The sequence below is a fragment of the Ailuropoda melanoleuca genome, chromosome 14 (genome assembly GCF_002007445.2).
Source record: "Ailuropoda melanoleuca isolate Jingjing chromosome 14, ASM200744v2, whole genome shotgun sequence".
Classification (NCBI taxonomy): domain Eukaryota; kingdom Metazoa; phylum Chordata; class Mammalia; order Carnivora; family Ursidae; genus Ailuropoda; species Ailuropoda melanoleuca.
Genome location: NC_048231.1, coordinates 44,037,468 through 44,060,349, shown reverse-complemented (window position 1 = coordinate 44,060,349; position 22,882 = coordinate 44,037,468). Strand labels below are relative to the sequence as shown.

The 22,882-nt window shown below is 51.6% G+C and overlaps 1 protein-coding gene across 6 annotated transcripts in view; it reads left to right on the top strand.

Annotated features, from left to right (window-relative positions):
- KLHL22 (kelch like family member 22) overlaps nt 1–19,293 on the top strand; it is a 33,472-nt gene extending 14,179 nt beyond the window's left edge. For 3 of the 6 annotated variants that reach the window (XM_019801102.2, XM_034642491.1, XM_034642492.1), the window contains 5 exons: nt 143–223; nt 399–1,117; nt 7,544–7,736; nt 15,957–16,190; nt 18,330–19,293. In XM_019801102.2, the coding sequence (XP_019656661.1) occupies nt 143–223; nt 399–1,117; nt 7,544–7,736; nt 15,957–16,190; nt 18,330–18,695 (1,593 nt within the window). In that variant the 3' untranslated portion in view covers nt 18,696–19,293. Of the gene's footprint in view, nt 1–142; nt 224–398; nt 1,118–7,543; nt 7,737–15,956; nt 16,191–16,931 lie in introns of all 6 variants that reach the window. The other 3 variants (XR_004620199.1, XM_034642490.1, XM_002920603.4) reach the window with 3 other exon arrangements.
- Nucleotides 19,294–22,882: the final 3,589 nt, after the last annotated feature.

Genomic DNA, 22,882 nt, shown 5'->3' with positions numbered 1-22,882 from the left:
AGCATGGGTAGCTAATGTGGTGGCCACTGTGCTGCTTCCTGATTCTCTGGAGATTCACTGCTTTTGATCTGAAAGGGTCCGCTCTGTGCCAGGTAGTTCCTGGGTACGGTCTCGTTTTCAATTTATTCCTTTCTGCTTATAGAGGAGGAAACCGAGGCTCAGAGCAGTTAAGAACGTGCCACAGACCTCTTCCAAGCCTGGATTTAAACCCTATCAGTCTGCAGTGAGTCCCCGTCGCCTCTAGAGTTGGGGGAGAGCAGCTGCGCCACGCCTCCACTTCAGGAAAGGTTGGGGGGTGTGGTGAGGGGCCAGCTGTAGCCAATGGCTGTTATCCTCTGTCTCCCTCACCCAGACACTGTTCCCAGCCTGGTCTTGAACGGGGCTTGTTCTCTTCACAGATTCCAGAAATCATCCATTTCTGCTGTGATTTCCTCATGTCCTGGGTGGATGAAGAGAACATCCTTGATGTCTACCGGCTGGCGGAGCTGTTTGACTTGAGCCGTCTGACCGAGCAGCTGGACACCTACATCCTCAAAAACTTCGTGGCCTTCTCTCGGACTGACAAGTACCGCCAGCTTCCCCTGGAGAAGGTCTATTCCCTCCTCAGCAGCAACCGTCTGGAGGTCTCCTGTGAGACCGAGGTTTACGAGGGCGCCCTGCTCTACCATTACACCCTGGAGCAGGTGCAGGCCGACCAGATCTCACTGCACGAGCCCCCCAAGCTCCTCGAGACAGTGCGTTTTCCCCTGATGGAAGCTGAGGTCCTCCAGCGGCTGCACGATAAGCTGGACCCCAGCCCGCTGAGGGACACGGTGGCCAACGCCCTCATGTACCACCGCAACGAGAGCCTGCAGCCCAGCTTGCAGGGCCCTCACACAGAGCTGCGGTCGGACTTCCAGTGCGTCGTGGGCTTTGGGGGCATTCACTCCACACCGTCCACTGTCCTCAGTGACCAGGCCAAGTACCTGAACCCCCTACTGGGAGAGTGGAAGCACTTCACCGCCTCCCTGGCCCCCCGCATGTCCAACCAGGGCATCGCGGTGCTCAACAACTTTGTGTACCTGATCGGAGGGGACAACAATGTCCAGGGCTTCCGCGCCGAGTCCCGGTGCTGGAGGTAGGCAAGGGTGCTGGGCTGAGACGTGGTCTGTGGGTGACGCTGTGGTGCGGGAGTTATGGGCTCAAGAGGCTGCTTGTGGGGTGGGTTCTGCGAGGGCTGAGGCACTAGCCTTTTAAGTTCGTCTTGTGGCTTGTCGGGGTACACCTGTCTTATGAAGTAAAGTCCAGGTTAATTTGGAGAGTACGGGCCACGATGAGGCAAGGAAGAGGGGACCGGGCATGCTTGTTTTCACTCTTGTCCTCTTCTCAGACCCACTCACCGTGCGTCACATCCCGCTGTCTTGTGGGTGAGGAGCTAGGCTGTGAATGACTGTGCACTTGGACTGGCTGGGCGCAGGGATCAGCCTCGGAAAGAGGGGACTGAGTTGCCAGGAGCACTGGGCAGGGCAGCTGCTCCTTCTATCTTGCCCTCTTCAGCTTTGACATGTCTCATCCCAGGCTCCCTTTGCCCATCAGCTGTGCTCTGCTCTCTTAACCACAAGCCCTTGGTGGAAGAGGGCGTCCTGTCCTCCCTCCCTCTTTGGTAGTATACAGTCCTCAGCCCAGGGTACCCAAAAAGCCAACAGGCGTGGCTGAGCCTCATACCAGATTTCATTACCCCTGGCTGCCCTAGCATCAGTAGTGTTGGCGGGCATGGGGTCCCCCTGAGGTGTTCGGAGCAGGCAGTTTTCCAAGAGCGGGAGGGTTATTATGAGGTACTATATATGTTTTTTCTATACCTTAGGTCTTTATACACAATTCCTGGTTCATAGCTTCCAAAACCCTTGGAATTTCCTGAGAGGAGAGCGCTAATTTGTCTTTTGTTACGTTAATGAGAGAGTTAATGCGAGAGTGGCACCTCCAAGCGCCTTCCCTAGGAACTACACTCAGCATTTCAGCATCAAGCGGCCAGAGCTTTGAACTCTGTGACTCTAAGAATCCCCTGAGTGTGAGGGTTGCTGGTCACCAAAAGAACCAGTCCTGCCGTTAGAGGGTTGGAATTTTAGTCGTGCCCTCTGACCTTGGGGAGAGGAGAAGGGACTGTGGTTGAATCAGTTGCCAATGGCCAGTGATTTAATCAACAGTGCCTCTGTAGTGAAGCCTTTAAAAACCCAAAAGGAGAGGGTTGGGGTAGGTGACCACCCGGTGGTTGGAGGTGCCAGGAGAGTGGCGCATCTACCTGGAGGGGGCATGGAACTCCCTGCCCATTCCTCAGACCTTGCTCTGTGCATCTCTTCTGTTTGGCTGTTCCTGATTTATATCTTTTTATAATAAATGGGTAATCTAGTAAGTGTAATGTTTCTCTGAGTTCTGTGAACTGCTCTAGCAGATTAAGGAAACCCAAGGAAGGAGGTCTTGGGAACCTCTGATTTATAGCCAGTTGGTTGGAGGCACAGCCTGGTGCTTGTGATTGGCATTCTGAGCTGGAGGGGGTCATTGGAACCTCCCGTTGGTAGCCTGTAGGTCAGAAACATAGGTAACAGCCTGGGCTTATGACTAGTGTCTGAAGTGGGGACAGGTGGGGCGGGGTGGTACCGTCTTGTAGAGTGAGCCCTCACCCTGTGGGATCTGATGCCATCTCCAGGTCGATAGTGTTGGGATTGAGTTGAATTGTGGGCACTTAGTTGGTGTCCACAGAATTGCTTATTGGTGTGGAGAAAATGTCATGCCCCCCGCCCCAACATGCACATTGGAGTTGAGTACGGGAACCCAAAAGAAGGGGTTTTGTGGACTGTCCTGTCTGTAGGATGCTTCCAGCTCTGTCAGCGTATTGAGCTGTGATCCCACAAATCCATTTTTGGGGGCAGAACAAAGGAATCAGGGTAGGTCCCCACAGCCTCAGCCACCATTAGGTGTCCAGGGCCCCTCCACTGTACTTTGGTTTGATTTCGTGGGATTTGATGTATGTGGGAAGTCTCCATCTTCTGCAAGCTGAAAGGAAGCTGGTATTGCAGGGAGATTGCCAGCTGCTTCCTTGGCTGTGCGTTAGGTACTGACAAAGTTCATGTTCACGTTTCCATCTTAAAGGGCAGGGGTGGGGTCTGGCCTGCCCATGCCTCTCGGAAGTGAGCATGAGGTGACCATGGCCCAGCCGCTTCTGCTTTCTGGGCCCCAGGGAGCAGCCACCCCTGTTAAACTGAAGAGACCCAAAGCTTGGCACCTCAACTGCAGTTAAATACAGGACAGGCTGAGTTCAGAAAGGAGAAAACAGTATGTTCATTTTCTCCCTAACCAAATACGTTCCACAGTGGGTGTGGCAGCACCAGGTTCAGCCTTCCCTTGAAAAGCCTTCAAAGCTTCTTATTTAGGGGCCTATTTCCCCATTAGAGGGCCAAGGCCAAACCTCTCTGCTGAGAGCAACCCACAGACCTGCAAAAGAGACCTCTCTACGGTGTTGTAGTCACCAGCCCTTAGCATACAGTGGGGTGGTTGTGTGCCCACAGGGAGGCCGTGGAGCTTTCCCACAGGGGGGGCCACTGCCTGCCCTTTGTCTGCCCTTTTACTGCCTTGCTGTCAGTTTCACTCAAGACCGATCTAAATCTCTCGCTGGTGAACATGTGCTGTGAGTGCCATGCCAAACTCTGGACAATGCTAGTATCAGCACCAGTGTTTGATAACCACAGCTTCAAACTCCAGTGACAAGGTTGGATCACTGTGGCCGGTGGGGTGGGTGAGACCTGCCTGGCAGGGGAGGCAGTGCAAAGGGTTTGGGGTGCAGTGTCTGCCTGGGTGGTGGGGAGGACCCTGGGGTCTGTCATCTCTACAGGGTGAGAGTTCCATTAATCCCCTCATAGACTTAAAACTGCCAGATGGATCTTAATTTGAATGGTCTAAAGAGTTTGGTCGTCTCCCTTCTCCCCTTCCTTAATTTACAAGCCTTAGGGTCTACAGACTCTCAGAGTACAGGAAGACAAAATTTGCAGTTAGGGTTTGCATGTGGAGTGTTGGAGACTTACCAGGTTGTATCAGAGCATTGGTACAACAGGAACTGCATATGAGAAGTTAGATGTCTTGGAGCAAATTGTATTTGTACTCTCCCCCCGCCGCTTTTCAAAGTCTACGTTACTCCACTTTGCTTTTGTGAAAGACCTACATTAGTGCCTGTTTTCGCTAACCAGTAGAATTCCAAAGAGGATTTTCGCTTTTACAAAAAGAATATGAAAAGCGAAGATAGTGTTTCAGCATTGGTTTTACAGCGAGCTTTTACAGTGAGACAAAACGCACCCTGAGCGAGAGTGGCACCTCCAAGCGCCTTCCCTAGGAAATACACTCAGCATTTCAGCATCCAGCTGCCAGAGCTTTGAACTCTGTCTGTGAGCATCCGTGGTTATCTCCGTTTATTTTGTGCATCCGTTAGCAAGGAGTGACCTAAGGTATCAGAAAAGCCCTGAGAATGGTTATTTTTTGGGTCTGGGAACGCTCAAATTTTTTTCCACGTAAATTAATGCTGTTTGCTTTGTTTTATGCCATTTCAGCTTTTGAAAGGTTTCCAAGGAACATCCTGCTTTCAGACGGGGGGACCTGTACTGACTGCCCGCCTCGCCCATAGCCTATTGGACTCTACTTAGAGTAGCAACTTGTTTTCGCCCTTAGGCATTTCCGTGGCTGTTCATATTTCAAAAGATATTTTAAAAATTTCTTAGATTGTAATGGACTTCATCACTAGTCATGGAAATGCTTAAGTTGTGGAAACACAGAAGAAAAATGGTCTGCTCAATTTAACAAAGACCTCCGAGCTTTTTGTATTAACTCTAGCTTGCGCTTCTGAGTTTGCAGTAAGGCGATCCAAAATCTGCCTTAAAGTGACTGTTGATATCCTTATATTGCTAGTTTTTATTAGAAAAAACATTACTTGAGGATTTATTCCAACAAAGTAGAAAATCAATCCAATAAAGAGGGAAATCTGGGGAGTAAGAAGTGGGCGCAACTGTGGTTGCATCTAAATTATGGATGTATGGTGTATGTATAGTGCGTGTGTGTGTGTGTGTGTGCTCATGTATGTTAAATCTGAAACCATAAATCCATATGAATGCATCCGAGGAAGCCATGAGGTCAGGAGACTAGAAGGAAGCAAGCGGAAGCATCTGGTGGGTCTTGTCTCACTCTGGTGGAAGATGCTGACTTGCACTTGACTGGAAATGGGGGTGGGGGGGGACATGTACGTGAATGAGTGTCGTGCACGGGAAAGGTAGTGGGAAGTGCCCATCCCAGTCAGTTGGCAGGGCCTCCATGAGTGCTGAGCCCCTGGACTAGCCTGGGCTGCCTGTCCCCACCAAGACCTTCAACTGGCTGAGTCCCTGGCCATTGAGGTCTTAAATGCCAGGCCCTTCCTGGTCTCCATGAGAGAGCTCTGCCCTCCCAGCCCCTGCTGCCCAGTAGATCATGACTTCTGGATAGATCACCCCGTCTGTACCTCCACAGTGGCAAGAAGGGTACTTGTCTGGAGTTTCCCTTGGGATTCCCTGCACTGAGCACCATGCCTAATCCACGTTGGGTGGCCAGCGAATATTTGCAGAGTGACTGAATGGTTTCACTGCTGGTAATCTTTGTTTAGTTCATTGAGTAGACGGTGAGTGATCTGCCCTGAGCTACAGTGAAGTCTAGGAATACAGACCTGAACCAGTCCTTTACAAACTCCCTTCTGGTTTAGCAAGGACCCTTTTCGTGTGCATTGTCCTTTCTGAGCCCTCGTGATAGCTTTTGTAGGCAGGTGGCATCCTCCCCTCGGCCAGGTGTGGAAACTAATGCCGGAGAGGAGAACCAATACCTGCATGCATCCAACTGGACAGGGACAGGCCAGCTCTCAAACCTGGGTCCGTGTGACTCGTGCGCGTGTTCTTTCTCTCCTGTTAGCCCCAGCCCCTGAGGTTTCCTGTCATTCCAAGAGCTGGCCAAAAGGTGCGGGCAGGAAGGAGCAGCTGCAGAGCACATCTAACCTGTGCTTTGGGGTGAAGGATGAAACCCGTCTCTTCACCGACCCGTATATGGCATCGACCAAAGAAAACTCTGTTCATTCTCTAATGAGCCAGTTGAAGTTCAGCTTATCCCCTTGGAGTTGGTCTTTCTGTGGAGAAATAAAAACTACTTATCTGAAAGTGGCTATAATTATGCACGAGCTGTTGAGCAAGGAGGCTTCAGAAGCAGGCACTTAGGTGCTGGTACCTGAGTGAATGTCCAGTGGAAAGGGCCTGACGCAGATTGGGGGGAGAGTGGACTTTGGGGCTCGGGCTCATAGGGTCCTGGTCACTCAAGGCTCTGTAATCCTCTGTATTGATCCAAATAGCAGAGTGCCATGCCATTCACCATGTCCTGCAGAGTGCCAGGCCTGGGGCATGGAGTGGGGCAGTGCTGAGTGCTGGCAAGGTCAGTGTGGACTGGCTTGTGAAAGGCCTCAGGTGGTAGGCTAAGTGAGGATTTTGGTATGAGAGGGAGCACGGGGTTCCATTCAGGACCAGTGAGCAGCCAGCTGGAGATGGCTAGGAGCCCTTGCTCTGTGGGTCCGACATGCGGGAGGAAGAAGTGAGGGGTGATAGTTGGTCTCCCGGGACGGCTGAAATCGCATGGGTTGAGCACGTGAAGGCCTTCAGTAGCACATGAAGGGCAGAGCAGCCTCGGGCGTGGGAGGGGTAGTTGCCCAAAGGAGCTCCAAATGAAGCTGCTGCTTGGGGATATGACTTTTTAAAAAGGTTGATGGAGAAAGAAGGCAGGGTTGGGGACAGCTGTGTCTCCCAGGAAAGGGGCGTGAATGTGGCCCTCGTGTCGGGAGAGCGAGCTGTGCAGCGCTGGGGCTCAGCAGGAGCTCTGGAGAAGCTCAGCGGTGGTCAGCTCCCCTGGCCGCCTCTAGCTGCTGTCCTGGGAAGCCCTTCAGTACAGCAGTGCTCCTCTGGCCTCGTGGGCCTGCTGCAGCCAGTCCAGCATGGGAGATAATTCTCACCCCTGGCAACAGGACAGCTTAGGAGAGGCACATGAATTGATGGAGGGGTGGGCTGTGACAGGAGCCTGGCAGACCACCCCAGAGGGAGTGTTGGCATTGACTGGAGGCTGGGAGGCGTTGTGTCTGTCCAGGGGCGGGGCCATAAGTGGGCATTCCTGAATGGGGACAGGGCCATGGGGACCATGGGTTTGGATAGGTGAGATGGAGGTGGCTGTAGGAACAGCCATGGGACAACCTGGGGCGGACAGATGAGTGGGCTAGAAACCGCCCCATGAGATTGCCCCTAGAAGGTACTGGCATTTTGGGCGGAAACCTGAGGGGCTCCTGGCCATGCCTTCCAGGCTCTGTGCTAGGGACACACCCATGTCCCGGCATGTCGCAGCCTGCTGGTATGGTTGTGGGTAGGCATGTGCTGGCGTGTCAGGGCAGCTGGTGGGCATGTGCTTCAGCGTACAGCGGCAGGCTTTCTGACCTATCAGTGATGCAACTGCCCTCATGTTCTCTCAAAAGGTATGACCCGAGGCACAACCGCTGGTTCCAGATCCAGTCACTGCAGCAGGAGCACGCCGACCTGTGTGTGTGTGTTGTGGGCAGGTACATCTATGCGGTGGCGGGCCGAGACTACCATAATGACCTGAATGCTGTGGAGCGTTACGATCCCACCACCAACTCCTGGGCTTACGTGGCTCCGCTCAAGAGGGAGGTAAGGAAACCCCTCCAAGTGGGGCCTTTTCCTGCCCACTTTCCTTCCAGGGTATGCAGAGAGTGGATGGTCAAGCCAGGAAACCAGGCCTAGTGGGTACCTCCAAAGACTCTGCGCTGTGATTGGGGCAGGGGACCCCTGAGGTTCGGCCGGCCCCCTGGGGAGATCCTCACCAAGTGTACACCAGATCCCGTTCCCCAGAATTTCATCCCCATCTTGGTCTCACCACCTTGGTCCCAGGAAGCTGCTTTATTTTTTATTTTCTTAAAGATTTTATTTATTTGAGAGAGAGAATCTGAGGCAGACTCCCAGATCATGGAGCCCGACACGGGGCTCGATCCTATCACTGCGAGATCAGAACCTGAGCTGCAACCAAGAGTTGGAGGTTCACCCGACTGAGCCACCCAGGTGCCCCCGCCCAGGAAGCTGCTTTAACCTTGCAGTTCAAATGTAGACAGAAGCCTTCCCCTAGTCTGTCCCTCAGCACAGCTGAGGGTGAAATGTGAAATGTGTCCAAAGATGTTGTCAAACAGGAGGGACACTATGATAGAGGAGGGCTCAGGAGCCTCAGACTTTTCCATGGGCCTCCTGGAAGGTGAGGCCTTTGAAAAGCCAAAAAACCACTTTAGAAGTTGTAGTTCATATTTGTTTGCTTGGTTTTAAAGATCAGGTGTACCCAGGGGTATCCCTGGGCACTCTAGAGGTAGAGGGTGCCATGGGGACCCATGTGGGGGCTGTTGTCCGGGCTCTGCCACAAGAGCTCCTGCCTTTCTGAACCTCTTTCCACATCTCCTGTCTTTATCTCTCACCCCTCTCCCAATCCCCCCCAAGGCTGTAGTCTTTGACCTCAGGGAGCTGAGGTCTCCCTGATGGGTCCAGCTCTTCTCCATGGCCCATAAGGCCTCTGAGGCCAGGGGTTCCCTCCCAGGCAGGGAAAGCTGGTCTGCTCTGTGCTCCTCTGCTTCCCTGGAGAGGGAAGCGCCTCTGCTGGGGGTACTCCCTACGCTTATTCTGGAGAAAGAAAGAGATTTTTGCATGGGAAAGATCAGGGGATCCTTGAGACCTGGTAGACCTCTGAATTCTGTTCTGGAAAGGAGTGAGTAGGAATGGGGGGGTGTTGGGCTCCAGGGAGTGTTTGTCTGGAAGCTGCAGTTCTCTGATATGGCCACAGAGGGGCAGCCTCGGCCTTCAACCAGGTTCATTCTGTCACTGCTCTTCCTTCCTTCCTTCATACCATTCATTTATACAGCTACTATTTATTAAGCACCTACCATAGACCAAGCCTGGGGATCCAGTAGTGATAAAAGATGAGAAAAGTTCCCCTCCAGATCACAGTGTTCACAGCCTAATAGGAGAGACCACTCTTAACCACTAAACAAATCAGTGAAGTAATTGCCGATTGTGCTAAGTGTGATGAAGGAAATGGAGAGGGTTGAGCTCAGCATTGCACATTGTGGGGGCTCTGGCAGGACTAATCTGAAAAGACTGGGGAAGGCCCATCTGAAGAGATGTTGAGTAGACCAAGGGAGAGGGAAGAAGGAGCTCCCAGGCTAGGAGGGGGACTTCCCAATTCTGAGAAAGAGGGATGGCATGAGGAGGGATTGTAAAGAGACAAGATGGAGAGGAGCAGCTCCTGAGCCATCGGGTGGACCAGGTGGGGGCGATGGTGGCTTGTCCTAGGGTAGAGGCTGTGGGGAAGAAGAAAGATGGGCAGGTTCGAGGTGTAGTTTGGAGGTAAATGGACCAGACTTGTTGATGGATCAGATGTTAGAGAATGAAAGATAGATCATGGAAGACGCTCAGGCTCTAGATTTGAGCACCTGGGTGGATGGCTAAGCCGCTGACCAGGAGGACAAGTGGGTTTGGGAATGAAAAAGAAAAGGAAGGGTTCCATATAGAACATGATAACTATTCCAATGGGAAATGTCAGTTTGACATTAAAAGTCAAGCTCGGGAGTGGTCAGCCAGGAGATAGAAAGGTGGAGGATTTGTCAGGACATGATGGTGTGCTGGCAGTGGGAACAGCTGTGATCAGCTCAGAGGAGGAGGGACTATGAGAGGGTTGTGGAGGGGCAGCCAGGGAGGTAGATGGGGAACCTGCCAGAGAGCAAGGGGGTTTTCTCCTGTGTGCAGAGGGGGCCCACAGGTCCTGGAGAAGGCAGATAGGCAGCCCACATTGCTAATTTAGAACCCACAGTCAGACATAGTAAATGACTGAGGGAAAAGGCTGTCACACAGCCTCATCAGTTTGTCACATTCTCTTATCTGTTTCTTAGGGACCCATATAATGCCGAGTCCCACCAGTGTGGCATTATTAACAACTGGTTGCTGACATGCCCCCCACAGACCATGAACTCCCTGGCCTACTTCCTGTGTTCCAGAGGAGAAAAAGGGGATCTCTGCAGGGAACTCTCGCACTTAAAAACCTCCCCAGAGAACTAACACCTCTGGGAAGATAGAATAGATGTATTCTTCCTAATTAATTCCTCTTGCTAAGTACAACTCAAAACTCTGGACGCTAGAGTTTTACTGGACACTCTATACATATAAAAAAAACAAAACAAAACCCTTAAGATCATAATGGTTGAGAGAAGGCAGTTCAGCTAGGGATCTCAGGAACTGAGGAAGAACACCGTACAGTAATGTGTTTCCTGGGTTTTCTTTTTGTCTCATATATCCCAGACTTGTAAGTAAAGAGGCTGATAGCACCCATGGGAGGCAAACTTTGATAAATGTATAAAAATTGAAATCCTCACTGTATTCTCTGTCTCAGATGGACTCAAACTAGAGATCACCAACAGAAAGTAAACAAGGGAAAAAAAAGTTAACAGGAAAATCTCCAAACAGTTGGAAACTAAACAACACACGTCTAAATAATCCACAGGTCAAGGGGAATAATAAAATACCATGAAGTGAATGAAAATGGAAAGTTAGCATGTCAAAATTGGTGGCATCAAGCTATAGCTGTGCTGAGAGAGAAATTTGTGACACTAAAAGCATACATTAAAGAAGAAAAATCAATAATATAAGCTGCTATCTTAAGAACTTGGGGGGGGGGAGAAGAGCAAAATAAAGCCAAACCAAGCAGAAGAAATATTAAAGAGCAGAAATCAGTGAAGTTAAAAGCATAAAAACAATAGAGAAAATCAATGAAACAACTGGCTCTTGGGGCGCCTGGGTGGCTCAGTCGTTAAGCGTCTGCCTTTGGCTCAGGTCATAATCCCGGGGTCCTGGGATCAAGCCCTGCATTGTGCTCCCTGCTCAGTGGGAAGCGTGCTTCTCCCTCTCCCACTCCCCCTGCTTGTGTTCCCTCTCTCGCTGTGTCTCTCTGTCAAATAAATAAAATCTTACAAAGAAAAAAAAAAAACTGGCTCTTAACAAGATAAATAAAATTGACAAACCTCTAGAAAGAGAAGTCACAATTTAAAATATCAAGAATAAAATGGGACATTACTACAAACCCTGCAGACATCGAAAGTATGAGAAGGGAATACTGCGAACAACCCTGCACGTGTAAACTTGGCTACAGATGAATTCCTCAAAAAATACGATGTAACACAACTGACTCAAAGCTAAATAGATAATTTGAATAACCCTCTACCTGTTAAGGAAATTGAACTTCCCAAAAAGAAATATCCAGGCCTAGATAATTTTATTGAAGAATTCTGCTAAACATTTGAAAGTTAACAATTCTGCATTTTTTTCCCCCAGAAAATGGAAGAGGAGGGAATACTTCACAGTTCATCTTATGAGGCTAATATTAACTTGATAACAAAACCACACAAAGACAGTCCCCAAAAAAGACAAATCTCTCATTAATCTACATATGAATATCCTTCCTTAAATCTTAGCAAATAGAATTATCCCCCTCAAGAAAAGAAATGCATGACAAATGGAGTCGATTACAGAGATGGGAGGCTAGTTCCATATTTGAAATTTAATCAGTGTATAATCCACCATGTTAAAAATCATACAATCAGGGGCGCCTGGGTGGCGCAGTTGTTAAGTGTCTGCCTTCGGCTCAGGGCGTGATCCCGGCGTTCTGGGATCGAGCCCCACATCAGGCTCCTCCACTGGGAGCCTGCTTCTTCCTCTCCCACTCCCCCTGCTTGTGTTCCCTCTCTCGCTGGCTGTCTCTGTCCAATAAATAAATAAAATCTTTAAAAAAAAGAAATCATACAATCATATCAGTCAAAGGAGGAAAAGGATCTGACAATATTTTGCCTCCGTTCTTGATCAAACTACAAAAAATAAGAATAGAGATGAGTTTCCTTAACTTGATGAAGAGCATCTACTAAAATCCTACTGCTAATATTGTGTTTGATGGTGAAAGACTGAGTTGAATGTTTTTCCTAAGATGGGGAGCAGGGCAAGGATGTCTGCTCTCACCACTCTTATCTGTCATAGTCCTGAAGGGTCTAGCCAGTGAAACATGGCAAGAAAAGAAAATAATACATCCAGATTGAAAAGGAAGAAGTAAAACTGACCCTAAAGATGAATAAATTGTCCAAAGTGTAACGGAATCTACAGGGGCAACTGGGTGGCTCAGTTAGTTAAGTGTCCAACTCTTGATTTCGGGTCAGGTCGTGATCTCAGAGTCATGAGATCGATTCCCACACCGGGCTCCACACTCAGCACAAAGTCTGCCTGAGGTTCTCTCTCTCCCTCTCCCCCTCCCCTGCTTACATATTTTCTCTTTCTCTCAAATAAATAAATAAATAAAAATCTTAAAGGAATCTATAAAAAAAAATCGTAGCACTAATAAGTGAGTTCAGTGAGATTGTAGGATATAAGATAAACCTGCAAAAATGAATTGCACTTTTGTATATTAGCAATGAATATGTGGACACTGAAATGGAAAGTACTATTTATAATTGCTCAAAAAAATGAAATGCTTAGGTGTAAATTTAACAACACTTATAGAATTTATATGCTAAAAGTTATAAAATGCTGATGAAAGAAATAAAAGAAAATGTAAATAAGGGGGGAGACATACCATGTACATGGATTGGAAGACTCAAGTAATAAAGATGTCAGTTCTTCCCAAATTGATATATGGTGTTTAACTCATTTCCTATCAAAATTCCAGCAGCAGTTTTTATAGATACAGATGAGACTACTCTGAGATTTATGTGGAAAGGCAAAGGATCTAGAATACCTCAGTTTTGTAAAGGAATAAAGTGGGAAGGGGGTGCTTGGGTGGCTCATTCCGTTAAGTGTCTGCCTTCAGCTCAGGTCATGATCCTGGGGTCCTGGGATCGAGTCCTGCATCGGGCTCCCTGCTCAGTGGGGAGTCTGCTGCTCCCTCTGCCTCTCCCCCCTGGCTTGTGCTCTCTCTCTCACTCACTCTCTGTCTCTCTCTCTCAAATAAATATTTGACAGAGACACAGTGAGAGAAGGAACACAAGCAGGGGGAGTAGGAGAGGCAGATGCGTAACGACTGAGCCACCCAGGCGACCCTAAGTGAAATCTTCAAAAAATAAAGAATATAAAGGAATACAATGGGAAGAATCTATCTACCCAATTTCAAGACTTACTACATAGCTACAGTAGTCACAACTGTGGTGTTGGCACAGGGATATGCACATAGATCAGTGCAACAGAATGGAGAACCCACACAGATATGTCCCTCTGATTTTTGACAAAGGTGCAAAAGCAATTGAATGGAAAAAAGATGACTTTCCAACAAATTATACGAGAACAGTTGGAATCCACAAGCAAAGAAAATGAACATCGACCCAAGTCTCGTACTTTATACAAAAATTAATTCAAAGTGGTTTATGAGCTTAGCTGTAAAATGTAAATGTATATAGTACTTAGGGGAAAAAAGTAGAAGAAAATCTTTGGGATCTAGGACTGGGCCACAAGTACTTAGACATGACCCCCAAATCATGAGCCATAAAAAGAAAAATCGATAAATGGGACTTCATCAGAACTACGGAGGGGGGATATCAGATGGCAAACAAGCACATGAGAAGATGTTCAACATCACTGGCCATTAGGGAAGCGCATTTCAGACCCACAGTGAGAAAACCCCCTATCGGGATGGCTAAACTAAAAACTAGTGGCAACAGCCAATGCTGGCGGGGCTGCAGAGAAGCTAGGTGGCCTGGTGGCCTGTACGTGGCTGTTGGGAATGTAAAATGGCACAGCTACACTGGGAAGGAATTTCACAATGTCTTTAAATAGTTAACTTGCAACTACCATGCAACCCAGCAGTTGCCATCCTGGGCATTTATCCCAGAAAAATGGAAACTGTACGCAAACATTTATAGCGGTTTATTGGTAACAGCCAGAAGCTGGAAACAAAGCTGGTGTCCTTCAACAGGTGAATGGCTAAGCAAAGTGTAGCAGATGGGCAGCATGGAATTCCACGGAGCAATAAAAATGAACCAGCTGTGGACACGTACAAGCAACAGTCTAAACCCGAGGTAGCATAGAAAGCCTGTTTCAAGAGGTTACGTGCTGTGTGATTCCATTCATATAATACTCTTGAAATGACAGAATTATAGAAATAGGGAAACAGATTGGTGGTTGACAGGGATTAAAGAGGGGGTTCGGGGCAGGGGGAGGGTCGTGGGTGTGATTACAAACAGGCAGCAGAAGGGATCCTAGTGGAGATGGAAGTGTCCTGTGTCTTGACTGCGTCAGCGTCAACATCCTGGTTGTGTCATTGTGCTAGAGTTCTACTGGCTCCTGTCATTGGGGAGCCTGGGTAAAGGGTATGTGGGCATCTGTAGTATTTTCTTACAACTATGTGTGAATCTACGCTTACTTCAAAATGAAAAGCTTAATTAAACAAACAAACCCAAGGGACACCTGGGTGGCTCAGTCGGTTAAGCATCTGCTTTTGGCTCAGGTCATGATCCCGGGGTTCTAGGATCGAGTCCTGCATCAGGCCCCTTGCTCAGTGAGGAGCTTGCCTCTCCCTCTGCCTGCCTGTCCCTCTGCTTGTACACTCCTCTCCCTCTCTCTCTCTGTCTCTCTCTCTCTGTCTCTCTCTCTGCATGTGTGTCAAATCAATCGATCAAATAAATCTTAAAAAAAAACAAAAACCCAAACACCAAAACCTCCCTAGTTCGCCACCGTTGGTGAGAGAAGACCCAAGCCCTTGGTTTATGTCCTGCCCACTGCTCTGTCCCCTGTCCACCTCTCCAGCCCTTTGCCTTGTCACCACACAGCCTGAGGGTTAGTGGCTGGCTCTGTAACACAAGCCGTGGAGCCTCCACACCCCATGGGGCTCCTTTACCCCCAAAACACACTGTGCTCTGCCTTGGGGCCTGTGGGCCCAGCGTGAAGGCCTTGCTTAGGGTGGGTTGAGCAAGTGGGTATGAGAGAGGAGGTCCTGGATGCGGTAGGGACCAGTGTGAGGGGTCTAGCTGGCTGGGCAGGGAGGGGGTCCCCTGCCGGGTCGTGCCTAAGTCTGAGGACGAAAATCAAAAGCAGGGTGGTGTATTTTCATCCTCCACACATAACCATCACTAAAATGGCGTTGTTCTCTGTGTTTGATTTTGCATCTCACTTTCCTCCTCACCATATCGTTAGATATTATTTGTGAACAGATTGGGAAAGTGGAGTCAACAGGCCTGGAGGATTGGCTGGTCATTGGGAGTGGGGGAGAAGTGGAGGCCACTGAAGGTGGGTTAGGTAGTCGCAGAAGTGCTGTCTCCTCCTGTGACGTGCTCTACAGGCTGTGCTTTGATTGCTTTGAGCCCCCATGCAGATGTCTCCTTTAAGGCAAGGGGAAGGGGGGCGCCTAGGTGGCTCAGTCGTTAAGTGTCTGCCTTCGGCTCAGGGCGTGATCCTGGCGTTCTGGGATGGATCCCCACGTCAGCCTCCTCCGCTATGAGCCTGCTTCTTCCTCTCCCACTACCCCTGCTTGTGTTCCCTCTCTTGCTGGCTGTTTTCTGTTAAATAAATAAATAAAATCTTAAAAAAAAAATAAGGTGAGGGAAAGGCATAGATTCTGTTCTCCCCCTTGTAGAAGCTCAGGTCACTTCTGGGTCCGTAAACTCATCCCCTGTTGGGGGTAAGGTCAGGGTGGATGACTAGGACCGAATCAGGGAGCGTTCTTCGCAGAATGTGAGGTGGAAGCTGGGGACACCACGAGGGATGGTGTGCAGCTGTGGGGTATGAGCGGCCTCAGTGAGGGCCCCCGGTCGCCTTCCCTCACGGCACTCTTACCCCCTCCCCACACACCCCCGGTTCTCTTGGTGGCAGGTGTATGCCCATGCGGGCGCCACGCTGGAGGGGAAGATGTACGTTACCTGTGGTCGCAGAGGAGAGGACTACCTGAAGGAGACGCACTGCTATGACCCCGACAGCAACACCTGGCACAGCCTGGCTGATGGGCCCGTGCGGCGGGCCTGGCACGGCATGGCCACGCTCCTGGACAAGTTGTACGTGATCGGGGGCAGCAACAATGACGCTGGCTACAGGAGAGATGTGCACCAGGTGAGCAGAGCTGGGCTGCCCATACGGGTGTTCTTCTCATCCCTTCTAGTTGTTTCAGGCGAAAAATTAATTGCAACATGTATGCCTTTTTATTAAATAGGCTGTATTTTTTATAGCAGTTTTAGGTTCCCAGCAAAACTGAACAGAAGGTGCAGAGATTTGCCACATACCCCCATCCCTGCACACGTGGTCTCCCCCACCATCAACATCCCCCACCAGAGTGGGACATTTGTTACAATCCATGAACCCACCATGACACGTTCTACCTCAAGCCCATAGTTTACATCAGCGTTCACTCTTGGGTGGTCTGCATTCCCTGGATTTGGACCAATGACATGTACCCACCATTATAGCATCAGGCAGGGTACTTTCATTTGTTTTTATTATTAAAAACATTAATTATAAAGTTAGTATAACCGCATTGCAGATCCTTTGAATAATGGATAAGGCTGAGGAAAAGCACCCATAATTCTGCTCGGTGCCACTGCTTTTAGTCCTGCCTGTGCATGGTTTCCACCTAATTGTAGGTAAAGAGCATTCCGTTCTGCTTCTGGCTGAAGTTTGTTGTTTTAAAACTGTTTTCCAGTTTAATACTCGATTACCATAGCCCACCTCAGCGGCCGTGCAATATTCTGTCACGTGGGTACGTCATTTGGCTTGGTCCAAGTTTTGACTATTCCAAGTAACATAAGTAATATTTACTTTGTAGTGCGTTTCAGGTATTTTGGATTGTTTTCTTAGGTGAGAGCTCTGTTTCTCAAAATGTGGTCCCAGACCAGCAGCATCCGCATCACTGGGAACTTGTTAGAAATGCAGGTTCTCAGGCCCCAGCCCAGACCCACTGACTTGGAAGGTCCAGGGGCGGGGCACGGCGGTGTGTCTTAACAGGCCCCAAGTGGAGAGAACCCCTGGGCCCTCCTGGATCAGTTTCCTATGGCTGCCATGACAAATCATCACCAACTTACTAACTTGACACAATGTAAGTGTATTCTTCCAGTTTGTACGTCCTAAGTCTGATGTGGTCTCACTGGCTAAAATCCAGATGTCCTTTTTGGGGCATTAGGGGAGAATCTGGCTCCTTGCTCACTCAGGTTATCAGTTCACTTCCCTGCGTGTGTAGAACTAAGGTCCCTGTTTCTTTGCTGGCTGTCGGCTAAAGGCCCTTCTTGGCTTCTCGAGGCCTGTGCATTCCCTGGCCTGGGGCCGCTTTGTCCTCAGCCAGCAACGGCAGGTTGTCCTTCTGACTTCTCTTCTCTCCTGGTAGACTTTCCCCTCTGCTTTCAAGGACTCGTGCAATTAGACGGGCTGCCCGGCGAGTCCAGGATAACCTCCCCACCTCGAGGTCCATACCCTGAAGCATGTCTGCAGAGTTCCTTTTGCCACATAAAGTAACACAAGTTTTAGAGATTTAGGACACGGACTTCTTTAGAGGTCATTTTTCTGCCTACCACAGAGGGAGAACCAAAGGTGGTTATTAAGTCAAAAAGATAAGATTTTTGTGGCTCTTAATACGTATTGTCAGACAGCTTTCCCAGAGTGTCAGACCAGCGCAGAGACGAACAGCTTCATTGCGCGTCTATCAGCACTGGGCCTTGTGATTTTTCTTACCCCAGCAGCAGCTAGTTGTCAGGGACACATTTAACTCCTGTTTTCCATTTCTTGATTACGAGTAAGTGAAACATTTTCCCACGTGTTTGTTTACCGTTTGGGGGAATTTTGGAGACCTGAGACCGTTGATGGTCAGCAGGCTATTTCCACATTTTATCTGTACTTCCCCCTGGAGTTGGTGCTGTGAGGGAGTTAGCTGGGGCCCATGTTTTTGGTCAGTTTCAGTCTTGTGGAGGGGAGAGAACCCCAGACCTTAGAGAAGAACAGCGTGCCCATGGGGAGGTGCCACACACCTGGGTCCGCAGGCTGGCTGAGGGCCCTGGAGGCAGGACAGAGCGTCAGCCTGGCCCATGGACAGGACATCTTGACGCTGGCCCCAGACTCTTCCTCCAGGGGGGCCTGGCTGTATCCCTCAGCCTTGGTCTGAATCCAGGATCTGGCCGAGAGTGCTGCCCTGCCCGGCTGGCCCAGGGCAGCCTGGCAGCCCTGTCCTGGCAGGTGCCCAGCTTTACTCTGACCTTGGCTTTGCAGGTGGCTTGCTACAGCTGCACGTCTGGGCAGTGGTCATCCGTTTGCCCGCTCCCAGCCGGGCACGGTGAGCCTGGCATTGCTGTGCTGGACACCAGGATCTACGTGCTGGGTGGCCGCTCGCACAACCGAGGCAGCCGCACGGGCTACGTGCACATCTACGATGTGGAGAAGGACTGTTGGGAGGAGGGGCCGCAGCTAGACAACTCCATCTCAGGCCTGGCAGCCTGCGTACTCACCCTGCCCCGCACCCTGCTCCTGGAGCCACCTCGTGGGACCCCTGACCGCAGCCAGGCTGACCCGGACTTTGCCTCCGAGGTGATGAGCGTGTCTGACTGGGAGGAATTTGACAACTCAAGTGAGGACTAGGGCTCTGGCACCTGGTGTCACAGGGGAAGGTGGCAGGAGCTCTGAGGGCAGTGGGCCCCCAGGCGGCCCCCCTGCTGGCACTGCCTGCTTGCCGGCTTCTGCCACCAACCTTCCCACCAGTCTGCCCGCCAGTCTACAGCGGTGATTTGGGGAGCTCAGCAGACCCGTGGCTGTGATCACCCTGCAGTGGGGAATGCTTGCGGAGGGCTCTGGTTCTCTGGAGGAGTTTACTGGGCCCACTCCTCCTCAGCTTGGACTGGGCATGGTGTCACCAGCTGTCTTGGACTCCCCAGTGCCTGGTTCTACTCCCTGCTGGGCTGAGAGGGCACCCTTCTCCAAAGGGACCCAGGGACTGGCCCCGTGGGTGAGGGGGCCGAGGCACATTGCACCCCTTTCCATGGGCAGGGAGGGGGTCGAGTGAGCCTGTGGCCTGCCTAGCATCCAGAGGCTCGAGCTATTGCAAGCTCCCAAAGCTTGGAAAAGGAACAGAGATACATAGAGTTGCCCAAGACTGGTTCTAGTAATAAAAGGATCCCCTACAGCCGGGCTTTTCTGACCCCATGTTGTTGATAAGTGAAATAAATCATCTTACAAAAGGTGTGAGTTGTTTTCCTGCGGCCGTGGCCTCACCGCTATCCATTCACAGCCTGTGCAAGGCCGTCATCTATGGGTGCCTGTGGGCTTCCGGGCTCAGAGCTGCTGAGTGGCAGTGGCAGGCCAGGAGCCCCCACCCGAGGGAAAAGCACAGTACACCCCCAACTAGCAAGGCTGTTACTGGGATACCTGGAAACCCACCCTGGTCTGCTGAGAGGCAGTCACCCGGCCTGCCCGAGCACCTTCTCTGATGAGGTGCTCTTCTCTGAACCTCAGTCCAGCTCAGGGAGCAATCTCGTGGCCCCGAGTAATGCCCAGCCCCATGCCTGGGGAGGGAGACCCAGTCACCATAGGCTCCTGCCTGCTTGCTGGATCTGAATGTGGCCGGGGTGGGAAGGGGAGCTGCATTTCCTATAGGTTCGCTAGCTGAGTTCTTAGCACATCGTCTCAAGGGTCATGCTGGTACAGTGGATGGCAACCTCTCGGAGCCACCCGGGAATGGCTGGGCTTCCAGCACCTACCTGGCTTCTGCACAGCCGAGCTTCCACCTGAACATCCTCTCCTCCTCCTCCCGCCGCAGCTTCTGCTCTTGCAGACCCTCAACGGCGGGGAGCAACCTGCAGATGATCTGTGACTTCCTAAGTCTCCTGGGCAGAGCATGAGGACTCCTGGGTCTACTTTCTGTACCCCAGTGCCTTGCCCAGAGCCTGTGACAGCTGACACTCTGTCGTGGATGGGGGAGAGCAGAGGGGCAGTATGTGCCGCTTGATGGGAGGAAGGGGGTAGGGTCCAGATGCCCTAAAGACTTTGGGGGGTGGTATGAGGCCAGTGGGAGTTGCTTCGTGCCCCTCAGGGCCATGTGTATGATCTTCCTATCTGTCTCCTGGGGCTTGTACACCTGCAAAAATAAACCCCCATTCCCCAACCCCAGGGCGACATCATGCATTTCTAGCTCGGGTGGCAATCCCAGTATTGACCCTAATGGGTCACTTCCAGTACGACAGGGTGGCCACATTCTTCAGTGTCGTCTCCCCTGCTCAGGGGCTCACAGTAGGGAGCCAGCATTCCCTGTCTCTGCCACTACCTTGCAGGCCAGGGCAGCAGTTCTTGCAGACCCCAGAGTTCCTGGGAAGAAGCACCAGAGATGCCCACCCCCCCTCCAGTGGTGTCATCGCCCCCACCCAGAGCCATCAGCGTGCGGCCAGAGCTTTGTAAGAGCTCTGCTCTGCGGTGGGGGAGAGGAGAGGAGGGTCTGTGAGGCCCTGTGGAGCATGGGGTGTGGTAGACACGAGCCCTGAAAGGAGTCCCGCCACTGTGCAGCCTGGAGGACTTCGTGGCTTTCCCGCCCAGCACCTATCTCGGAACCTAGGCAGCCCGGGCTCTCCAGCCTGGCGGGCTCTCAGAGAGGCCCTGCATCATTTCTTCTCTCAGCTCGGTGCTCATCCCCTTCCTCCTGCAAAATCCTTACCCTCTCAAGTCCCCCTGGGAAGCCATCCTGCTTGGAACCAGTCAGCCCAGGTTCCAGACCCCCATGGTGTGTCTGTGTGGTGGTTAGTCGTCTGTGGGGGCCTGTGAAGCCACAGCTTCCTCATCGTGTCATTCACCTGGCACCAGACCAGCCATACTGATGGTCACTGACCCGCACTGCTCAGTCTCCTGATCAGGGTGTGATGGTGGCTGGGACAGACATGAGCCCTGCATTCGACACCTGCATTTGCCATCAATGGGGAGGTGGCTATGATGGGACACATGTGGAGGACTGCTGTGAGTCTTGAGTGAGATAAGGCTGGGCACAGTCCTGTGAGCAGTGGGGGGTAGCCAGGTGTGATTGGAAAGACTGCTCTGGGTGAGACAGTGATGGGGTAGGCAGAGATTTGAGATACTTGTGAGGTCCAGGTGTTGGCATGGAGTGGGGGCATCATCCAGCCGGTGCCCTTCACAGAGGAGGGAATTTGTGGGTAGCAAGCCACTCTGAGGAAAGGGAAAGAAGGTGAGGAAGTTTGAGGTGCCTGTCCAGGAACTCAGTCCGGCTGGGGTGAGTGCCCGAAGCCCTGGGGCGCGTGCTTCTAAAGCCAGGAGCTCGGCTGCCATGAGCTGCTGGGCAGACCCTGAAGCCACATGGACCTCTGTTGGCTCCTCTTGCTGGCAGTCTATGGGGGCCTCTTGGGAGGGCCCCCGGCACTGAGAGGCCACCACTGAGGTCAGGGCCATGTCCAGGCGGAGCTGCCCACAAGTGGCTGGCCTGTTTACTTGTCCCCAAGAAGTGTTTGCATTTGTGATCTCAGGCGTGCAACTTCCCCTTCCAGTCCACCCAGCTGTTGCCTGCCTCTGACCTCCCTTCTGCACCAGCATAGCTGAGGGAGGGGCCCTAACCTCCCAAGTTCCCTATTCTGCTCCTACCCTCCACCAGCCTGCCCTGGACAGGCCTCTGGCCCAGCCAGCCTGGTGATGTCCACAGCCTTAGGCCTTTCAGTGGCCGTTATCCCAAGCCCCTCCTTCAGCCCCCCTTCCACTCTGCCCACCTCCACCTGACTGAGGAAGGACACCATCTCTCCCTCCTCCTCAGGGAGCCTGTATGCAGCCTGTTCTCCAAGAGAAGGCAGGTGCCCTCTCCCCACACAGGCCTTTCCACCAAGTCCCAAGTCTGCAAAAGACAAGTTCATCTTTTTGCTGGGACCTGGATTGCCCCCCTTTTTGTTCCATACCCCGGCCTGCCCACCTTTTCCCAATCCATGGTCTCTGGGATTGGGTCTGTGTCCCAGAGCACCGGCAACTCCTCTGCTTGGCAGGCCCCAGTTCTCTTCCTCACTGTCCCCTTTCTCCCTGTTCCTCTCTCCATTGCTCCCCTCCCCCACTGCCCCTGCTCTATGCTGTCACCCCACTCTTCCTGATGCAGGAGCCCCCAGGCTGCCACCCCTGACGCGCCTTCTGGACTTTTACCTCTGGTGATCCAACAGCCTTCTCAAGTAGAATTTCTCTCCCAAACTCCCCTTTCACCACTGGAGGAGGATTGCAGGGTCTCTCAGTCCTGGAGTACCGCCGCCTCCTCTGTGCCTTTGCCCCCACCTGCCTTTCCCTCCACATTCTATCAGAGCCCACTGCTGGGCCATTCTACCTTCCGCTGAGACACCCTTTGCCCAGATCTCAGGTGCAGACCGAGTGGACCCATAGGCCTCTAGCACCCTGTTCGGGGGCCCTCTGCGGCTTTGCACCTTAGTGAGCCTGAGGAGCCAACATCACAGCCCCGCTCTACAAGGGCTTCGCGTGCGGGAGCGGAGGCCGGCTTGCGGCCTCAATCTCGGCGGTCTTCGGGCCGCCCTCCCCGGGCCGGTTCCGAGGCGCAGCCGGCCAGGGGAGCTTTGGGGCGTCGCGTTCTTGTCCCCCACCCCCTTTCCCGCCCCGGGCCTGGCCGCGCATTGAGCGCGCAGGGGTGACTTCTCTGTTGGGTGTCTGGAGAGGGAGGGGAAAGGCTCGGGGACAGGGGGATTCCTTGGGCGGGCCCCCCTCCCGCCCCGAAAAAAAAAAAAAAAAAAAAAAAAAAAAAAAAAAAAAAAAAAAAAAAAAAAAAAAAAAAAAAAAAAAAAAAAAAAAAA